Here is a 10,000-nt window from a genome sequence, read left to right as displayed (position 1 = left end):
CAAGGTGACTCCTTCACCCTCTGGCTCTCTCCCTCAACAAGGTAATGCCCTCTTTCCGCAGCGTGCCGCTCTATGCCTTTGTTAGTCCTAAGTTTAACATGCTGGCCGTAACCCCTCAGGTGCTCTGAGAGAGTTCTAAAAGAAAAAAAATCTTATTGGTTTTATTTTCTACCACAGACGAGGCCATTTTCTTCTGTCCTTTGTGGGCCGGGTTAGAGGTATAGTCAGTGGACATTTTGAGCATTCCAGCGCAGAAAGTAATTAATGTACAACCTGTAAAGTACAGTTCCTCAGGGCAGCATACTTGATCCTCTCCTCTTTCTCATTTACATCAATGACCTTTCAAATACCACTCAATATCTGAAGCCAGGTCTATTTGCTGATGAGACAACCTTCATTTTGTCCAATCCTAACCCTGTTATTCTAAATGACACAGTTATTACTGAACTAATAAGTAAAAACTCCATCTTTGGTTGCTAACAAACATACCCTTAACATTGATAAAACCTTCAGTATTTTGTTTGGAAATAAATCCACCGATCAAATTAACCTAAGAATTAACACTATCCAAAATAGTTATATAATATGCAGGCGATGAGTCACAATAACGTGGCTGAAGTATGTTGACCAGACCACACACTAGAAATTGAAGGGACGACGACTTGAGAATGGTCCAGGACGGACCGAAACGTCGTCGTCCCTTCAATTTCTAGTGTGTGGTCTGGTCAACAAGTTATATAATAGTAAAATTCCTCGGTGTTCCCACTGATAACAAGTTGAATTTCCAGTGTGATGTGACCAATATAGCACAACCAAGATAAACCATTTGGCATTGTTTCTAATATACCTCGCCCTGCCCTGGTAACACTTTATTACTACCTCATCTATCCTTATCTCACCTGTGGTATCTATGCCTCGGGTTCTGTTACCCTGTTAGGGAGCCGGTGGCTGAGCGGACTGAACACTGGACGCGTGATCCTGTGGTCTCGGGTTCGATCCCGGGCGCCGGCGAGAAACAATGGGCAGAGTTTCTTTCACCGTGATGCTCCGGTTACCTAGCAGTAAATAGGTACCTGGGAGTTAGTCAGCTGTCACGGGCTGCTTCCTAGGGGTGGAGGCCTGGTCGAGGACCGGGCCGCGGGGACACTAAAGCCCCGAAATCATCTCAAGATAACCCTGACATAGATACCATAGATGATTGATTGATGAAAATTAAGCCACCCAAGAGGTGGCACGGGCATGAATAGCCCGTAAGTGGTGGCCCTTTCGAGCCATTACCAGTATCAAAAGATGATACTGGAGATCTGTGGAGGCGCAACTGCACCCTGCGTGACGGGAGATGTCTCCCGGACCAAGTGGTGACCAAATGGTCACGATACCATAGGAACAATGATGAGTAATTAATAACACATCACTGTTCAGTAATTCGAACATTACCAAACTCAAGCCGCCGACAGCACTCTGCTCCTTAACTTAAATCTTTGAATGTTAAATATTAAGTCACTACACATCCTCTCAAGTGTACTCTCTATATAGAAAATTATGAATTGTAATGCTAACCCCGACCTTGAGCGGCTGTAACACAACCCATTGTCACTACACTAGACAACAAACATCTTTATGATATCCCATGAGTGTGACTTCACCAAAGCAGAATGTTCAGCAAATCAAGGGACTCAAAATGTGGAACGGACCTCCCTGATCACATTAAAAACTGTCCTTTTCCCAACCAATTTAAAAGAGAAACTAAGAACTACCTAATTAATTCTTATGTAAGCTACCTTACTGCCTGAATGACAACCCATGTTTGACTTTTATTGAACATTAATTTCTGAACTTTTACTGATATCTGGCATGTGAAAATTTAATGACAGTTTTTATACCATTTGTTTATTCTGTGAAAATTACAAATTGTTGATCTTTTGCCATTTTTGTAGCTCCAGTCATCAGATAATTATTGTCATTTTATTTATATGTCTCTACTTTAATTTATAAATGTTTTTGATATTTAGTTTTAAGTTAGCCCAGTGAGCGTCTATGTTATATAGCATTTGTTCCATATTATAGCCGTAACTCTCAGTGTGTTATGGCATTAGGCACTGTCCTTGTATTTGGTGCAAAATTTCCAGTTTCCAAATATCATGTAATAATTGTCAATCATTTCCTAATTCTATTTTCTCTCCGTAAACTCATAAATGTTATATTGTTTCATGTAGTTTTAAGAAATGACACCATTACGCTTGTCTATCATTTTCTTAATTTTTATATTATACCCGAAACGCCCAGCGCCTTATTAATAATAATAATAATAATAATAATAATAATAATAATAATAATAATAATATAACAACGCTAACCAGCATGTACTGTAGACTGGTGACATCGCCGGTGAGTCACAATAACGTGGCTGAAGAATGTTGACCAGACCACACACTAGAAGGTGAAGGGACGACGACGTTTCGGTCCGTCCTGGACCATTCACAATCGACTTGAGAATGGTCCAGGACGGACCGAAACGTGGTCGTCCCTTCACCTTCTAGTGTGTGGTCTGGTCAACACTGGTGGCGTCCCTTGGCCACGTGTCGTATGGAAACATTGTCGGTGAGGGAACGCTGGAGAGGACAGGCAACTGACGCGTCTTTGGGAGGTCAAGTTTGGGAGTCAACTGTCGGGGTCTCCTTATTAAGTGTGGCGCGTGAGGCAGTATAGTGTGGCGTGGTGTCGGGGCACACTTGTCGCCACACAACCCTGACTGCACTCTACACACCACTCGTTAAGCTATGTCAAGCTCTCAATGGTCCGCTGTGGATATACAGTAAGCCTGCAGGAACAAGCCAGGCCATTATACATATACATACGGTATATATATATGCGCCTGTTGCTGCTATTGTGTGTGTGTTTATGTAAACAATGATAGACAAAATATGTCATAAATAAATAACAAATGTAATCAATTAGGAAATACTGACATACAGGTTTTGACGAGTCGGTATTTAGCTTCGGGAACACGACCGCCCATTGTTTGGATGACTGGTTGTTAGCGTGACAGCCTTACGCTCGTCCTCCCGGCCTCCAATTACCGCAGTTCTCTTGTATTTCGATCTGTAGTTTCGAAATATTACAGAGGTCAAATATTCGACCTCGATACGCAGAAGAAAATTACCACTAAAGACACCTTGCAAGCAGAACTTATTACAGAAGAAGGAAAGATTTGAGGTAGCTACAGAAGCACCATACTGTCCCACGAGCTCAAAGCAGCAGCTAAGAGCCTTCGTGAGAATAAGGAGATAGTCGTCAGGAGAGGTGACAAGTCGCCAATATTATAAAAAATTATAATTATATTAATTATAATTATAATATTATATTAATTATAAACTATTATAAAAAAACAGAGACGAATATCTGGCAAAAATGAATCTCATCCTCTCCAACCAAACTAAATTCCCAAAAGTCACGAGGGATACCACAGCCGAATTGAAAACGAAGGTAAACAGATTGAAACTGTGAACGCCAAGAAATCTGGACTCCACCTGTCTAAGGTTACCGGGGAATATAAACCAGGTTATGCACATGGGAATGTCAAGACCCACAAACCCGGAAACCCACTTCGGCCAATCATCAGCCAGATACCCTGGGCTGGATACCAACACCCACATACAGACAAGCTAAGTGACTCAACTGCCTACTGACTCCTTATGTATCTTGTGCTTTCAGCCTGAAGTCTCCAAAGGAATTTGTTGACTTATTGTGGGTAGCGCGGGCCACGGGAATGAGAGCCTCTCTGGATGTAGAGTCGCTGTTTACCAGCGTGTCTGTGGATAAGACAATCAGGATGATGATGGACAAAGTGTACCGTGATCCGGCTTGTACCCCTCTAGACATACCAGAGAGCATACTGAGGAAATTACTGGAAGCTTGCACTAAAGAGGCACCCTTCCTGAGCCCTGATGAGCACATGTATAAACAAGTGGATGGGGTCGCCATGGCTTCTTCCCTAGATGTCCTGTTCGCGAATTTTTACATGGGAACCTTATAGCGGAAGGTCCTTGTTGACATGGACTTTAAACCTGCCAAATACTGCAGGTATGTTGACGACATATTTATGCAGATACCTGATGTCGGGCGTTTGCAGCAGTTGAAGGAGGCATTTGAGCAGAGTTCGGTGTTAAGTTTCACTTACGAGATGGAGAGTGATCGGAAGCTGCCCTTTCTAGATGTAACAGTTCTGGAAAGGAACGGAGGTTTCCATACTGCAGTCTACACTAAGAAAACTAACATAGGAATGTGCCTGAATGCTAATAGTGACTGCCCGGACAGGTACAAGCAGAGTGTTGTCAACGTTTAGGTTGACTGAGCTCTCACGCACATCTCTGGTTGGAAGCAGGTCGACGAGGAACTCTATAGAGAAAGAGTTGAAGAAGAAGAAGCACGTCCGACCTCTGAAGAAGCAACCAGCACAACACATGTACCTCCTATCAGACTGTTTTACAGGAACTTCTTTACCACGGCTTACAAAATGGAGGAAAGAGTCCTGAAATATATATATATATATATATATATATATATATATATATATATATATATATATATATATATATATATATATGCAAACAAGCCTGAATGGTCCCCAGGACTATATACAACTGAAATATATACAACTATATACAACTATATACAACTCACTTCTGGGGTGTGAGTTTTCAGTTATATATATATATATATATATATATATATATATATATATATATATATATATATATATATATATATATATATATATATATATATATAATATATATATATATACGGAAAACGTCCTTCGATTTCAAACCATCAAAGTCGCAGGGAAATGAGAGCCGACATATCTTTAAGAGAGGTAATGAGGCCGACCCCGACCAGCCTATGATACCACACACCACCCATGTATCTACCTGAAAAGTTTGGTGAGGCGAGCCCCACGCTCTGGCCTCCAACCTCGGCCAGACAGACGGGCCAACACGTGTGTTAGAGGATACTACACACTCTTGTGTTTCACATGACTGTAGTGGTAAGAAGAGAGTGTATAGTCTTGAGGTGAGTGTAGCTGATGAGTGCACGTCAGACTGGGCCGCTCTTCCAGGTACCTGGGCCCAGATTCACGAAGCAGTTACGCAAGTACTTACGAACCTGTACATTTTTCCTCAATCTTTGATGGTTTTGGTTACATTTATTAAACAGTTTACAAGCATGAAAACGTCCCAATCAACGGTTGTTATTGTTATAAACAGCCTCCTGGTGCTTGGGAGCTCATTAACTGTTTAATAATTGTAAACAAAGCCGCCAAAGATTGAGAAAAGATGTGACACGCCTTGAGATTTCACTACGGGCTCACCATAGCCCGTGCTACTTGGAACCTCGTTCCAGGTAGCGAATCTTTAACAACAACAACAACAACAGAAAAGATGTACAAGTTCGGTAAATGCTTGCGTAACTGCTTTGTGAATCTGACCCAAGATACACAATATTCCTGATTCCCCCCCCCCCTGACCTTAAATATGCAATCACACCTTTATACCTCCCACAATTAATATTACATTTAGTAGTCCATATGTGTGACCTTGACTGGTGTGTGTGTCGCGCAGGTGAGCGAAGTGCCAGCAGTGGAGAGAGTGAGGGCGGCGGACCCGACCCGCCCAAACACGGGGCTCCCAATGGCCGCGTATGTGGCACCCCGAAGGAGGAGGACTCCTCGGACACCGACATGGAGATCAAGAGTCTTGACCTGACCGGTGAGTCCCCCTAGGCTCACGCTCAACTCTCTCAGCAGTTCGGAGTGAGTCTTTAACCTCTTATTCAGCTCAGTCTTGCCAGGCTATTTGGAGTGCAAGTTGTCATAGTTTAGGGCAGACGAGGTCAAAATCTGGCCCTAAATTGGTTAGAATTTTTAATAGCATCCAAATCTCTTGGATGAGACATAATTCTTTTCCTCGATTGTTTACGGGTTAAAAGAAAACGAGGTGAATCTCTCAGGGGTAGATTAATTTATTGGTTAATTATTTGGCTGTAATTTATTGATTGAATGAGTGTAGTATGTTTTGTAAACACCATTAACACTGGCCATGATGGCTCACCACAATCACACAATTGTCCCAAGAGGATCCTTCAGATTGTCCCTGGAAGCTCCAAGCATGAGTGTTACTTTTTACAAGTATTTTCTGTTTTATCAGAAGAGGTGACTGGTATGTGGGTTGATGTGGAGCATGGCAGTAGGTGGTGTGGAGCATAACCAGGTGTGTGGAGCATAACCAGGTGTGTGGAGCATAGCCAGGTGTGTGGAGCATAGCCAGGTGTGTGGAGCATAACCAGGTGTGTGGTGTTACAGCACGCGTGAGCCTACGGGAGCGTGAGGGCCCAGAGAGAGTGCGGCCCATGTCGTGGGAAGGGGAGCTCTCCGACCCCATCCTCACCAAGCAACCTCCACCACCTCCACCTCAGGTAAGTCCCCCTCCAGGCAACCTCCACCTCCGGTAAGTCCCTCCTCCACCTCAGGTAAGTCCCCCTCTACTTCGGGTAAGTCCACCTCCAGGCAGCCTCCACCTCAGGTAAGTCCCCCTCCACCTCTTGTAAGTCCAGCTGCAGGTGGGAATGGCCCTCACAAGTAGACTGTAGGAGGCCTCTCTCGTCTGGCCATTATGGTTCTAGATGACTACTGTCCGACAACTGAAGGTTATCACAGCATCATCAGGGGTCACCAAGACGGTCAGGGACGCGGCTGAGTTCTGGCGGGAAGACCCCACAGAAGTCTGGCAACCATTCCATAAAAACATTCTCACAGATAGGGCCTATATAACGGTCTATTCCTCCCGTGGAGACCACAGACAGTCTAAGGGGGTTTAGCGCCATTGTTCGTGATTTTATGACACGAATATTCCGGGATCGTGACTGTAGCCGCCTCATTACCGGAACGGGACGTCACTGGCAGTAAAGACAAGTGACGTTCACTGTACCATATATAGAGTACCAAGTCGGGATACACAACCACGTCGACTAGTGGGGTACCTCGTACGATCCCCGGATGGTGCAAGTGGTTGGGCTCTTCCCCTGCATCCTGTTCCAGCTGCTCGACCTCATAGTCCCTTCCTAGTGCCGTACAGTCATATGCGTTGAGGCCTTTCTCCTCATATTTACCGTTTACTGTAGCCATTAAATCATTGCTATAGTTTCTACGTTTATTATTGGTAAGGTTTGTGACACTGGCGATCCTCACCGTTGGCTAGGTCATACAGCCTGAGAAGGGACAGGGGCTAGGAAGAAACAGGGACGAGGAAGGGATAGGGGCTAGGAAGAAACAGGGACGAGGAAGGGACAGGCGCTAGGAAGAAACAGGGACGAGGAAGGGACAGGGGCTAGGAAGAAACAGGGACGAGGAAGGGACAGAGGCTAGGAAGAAACAGGGACGAGGAAGGGACAGGGGCTAGGAAGAAACAGGGACGAGGAAGGGACAGGGGCTAGGAAGAAACAGGGACGAGGAAGGGACAGGGGCTAGGAAGAAACAGGGACGAGGAAGGGACAGGGGCTAGGAAGAAACAGGGACGAGGAAGGGACAGAGGCTAGGAAGAAACAGGGACGAGGAAGGGACAGAGGCTAGGAAGAAACAGGGACGAGGAAGGGACAGGGGCTAGGAAGAAACAGGGACGAGGAAGGGACAGGGGCTAGGAAGAAACAGGGACGAGGAAGGGACAGGGGCTAGGAAGAAACAGGGACGAGGAAGGGACAGAGGCTAGGAAGAAACAGGGACGAGGAAGGGACAGGGGCTAGGAAGAAACAGGGACGAGGAAGGGACAGGGGCTAGGAAGAAACAGGGACGAGGAAGGGACAGGGGCTAGGAAGAAACAGGGACGAGGAAGGGACAGGGGGCTAGGTTAGGTACAGGACGCTTGAGACCGTCCAGGGACACACCTCGACAAGTGACGAAGGTGAGGTCAGAAGCGGACGGGTTAGATCACTGTCACAAGACTGGGATTTGAGCAAGTATGCTATTATCATAAGTCCTTGACTTAACCTGGTCTCTTAACCGGATGGGTGGGGCTAGGGGGGTAGGGTAGAGGACTGAGAGGGGCCAGGAGGTGGGGTGGTAGATAGCTGGGTGCGGCAAGGGGGGGGGACGGTAGATTGTTGGGTTGGGCTACAGGTAGGGTGGTGGTAGATTATTGAGTGGGGCTAGGGGTGGTGGTAGATTATTGAGTGGGGCTAGGGGTGGTGGTAGATTATTGAGTGGGGCTAGGGGTGGTGGTAGATTATTGAGTGGGGCTAGGGGTGGTGGTAGATTATTGAGTGGGGCTAGGGGTGGTGGTAGATTGTTCGGTGGAGGAAGGGCGAGTGGTAGATGCTTGCGTGGGATACGGGGGTGGTAGATAGTTTGGTAGGGCAAGGAGGGAGGGGGTAGTAGACTGCTAAGTAGGCCTGAGAGTGCTAGTACACGCCTTAATATTACAGAATATATAAAAACCTTTACACGTAGTGCAAGATGGGAGTAAGATTGCCGAGAGTGAGGACTCAGCGAGCCCATGTTGTGGCTGCGAGGGTTGAGCTGTGGCTCTTTGGTCCCGCCTCTCGATTGTCAATCAACGTATCTATTGTACCATAAGACATCTCTCTCGCCGACCATGTTGTACCAATGCGTTGTTGTGGACGTATTTAATACTGTTTATTTCACCTCCTTGTGATCTTTCCCTGTCATTCATATTGCGTTCTTAGTCTTGCTATATCTAGAGAATTGATGATACTAGTTTTCCCACTAGTTTCTAAGCCGTCAACCTTCTTGCTCAATTATTGATCGACATAATGATGTGAAGAGTCTATCAACACACAAGGTACTTTCATGGTACCTTCACGGTACCTTCACGGTCCCTTCACGGTACCTTCACGGTCCCTTCACGGTCCCTTCACGGACCCTTCACGGCCCCTTCACGGTACCTTCACAGTCCCTTCACGGTCCCTTTACGGTCCCTTCACGGTACCTTCACGGTCCCTTCACGGTCCCTTTACGGTACCTTCACGGACCCTTCACGGTACCTTCACGGTCCCTTCACGGTACCTTCACGGTCCCTTCACGGTCCCTTTACGGTCCCTTTACGGTCCCTTCACGGTACCTTCAGACAGGTAATATGAGGTGCTGCAGGTGCTCTTTGGCTCACTACCTCCTGCCTGTCACAGTGCTGCCTCTCTACAGCCTCTGGGGTCGGGTCCTGGATAGCCGTAGGTGGTAGGATAATCCTAGTTAGTTTATCGGGTTCCGGATTAGTTGACCGAATCCTTGATAGCATTAGCTAGTCGAGTCCATGTAATCCCTGGCTGGTTGATCAGGTCTTGGATAAGGTATCTTAAGAATCCTCACTGGCACGTAAGGTCCTGTAGAGCTCTGGCTGGATGGTGGGGTCCTGTAGAGCTCTGGCTGGATGGTGGGGTCCTGTAGAGCTCTGGCTGGATGGTGGGGTCTTGTAGAGCTCTGGCTGGATGGTGGGGTCCTGTAGAGCTCTGGCTGGATGGTGGGGTCCTGTAGAGCTCTGGCTGGATCGTGGGGTCCTGTAGAGCTCTGGCTGGATGGTGGGGTCCTGTAGAGCTCTGGCTGGATGGTCGGGTCCTGTAGAGCTCTGGCTGGATGGTGGGGTCCTGTAGAGCTGTGGCTGGATGGTGGGGTCCTGTAGAGCTCTGGCTGGATGGTGGGGTCCTGTAGAGCTCTGGCTGGATGGTGGGGTCCTGTAGAGCTGTGGCTGGATGGTGGGGTCCTGTAGAGCTCTGGCTGGATGGTCGGGTCCTGTAGAGCTCTGGCTGGATGGTCGGGTCCTGTAGAGCTCTGGCTGGATGGTCGGGTCCTGTAGAGCTCTGGCTGGATGGTGGGGTCCTGTAGAGCTCTGGCTGGATGGTGGGGTCCTGTAGAGCTCTGGCTGGATGGTGGGGTCCTGTAGAGCTCTGGCTGGATGGTCGGGTCCTGTAGAGCTCTGGCTGGATGGTCGGGTCC

The 10,000-nt window shown here is 46.9% G+C and overlaps 1 protein-coding gene across 4 annotated transcripts in view; it reads left to right on the top strand.

Annotated features, from left to right (window-relative positions):
• Positions 1-10,000, top strand: part of LOC123766144 (nuclear hormone receptor FTZ-F1 beta) — a 294,638-nt gene that overhangs the window by 150,608 nt on the left and 134,030 nt on the right. For all 4 annotated transcript variants that reach the window (XM_069321246.1, XM_045755037.2, XM_069321245.1 and 1 more), the window contains exons 3-4: positions 5,622-5,768; positions 6,362-6,474. In XM_069321246.1, the coding sequence (XP_069177347.1) occupies positions 5,622-5,768; positions 6,362-6,474 (260 nt within the window). The remainder of the gene's footprint in view (positions 1-5,621; positions 5,769-6,361; positions 6,475-10,000) is intronic.

The sequence above is a fragment of the Procambarus clarkii genome, chromosome 9 (genome assembly GCF_040958095.1).
Source record: "Procambarus clarkii isolate CNS0578487 chromosome 9, FALCON_Pclarkii_2.0, whole genome shotgun sequence".
NCBI lineage: Eukaryota > Metazoa > Arthropoda > Malacostraca > Decapoda > Cambaridae > Procambarus > Procambarus clarkii.
The sequence above is the reverse complement of the archived record's forward strand: the minus strand, read 5'-3'. Positions and strand labels throughout refer to the sequence as shown.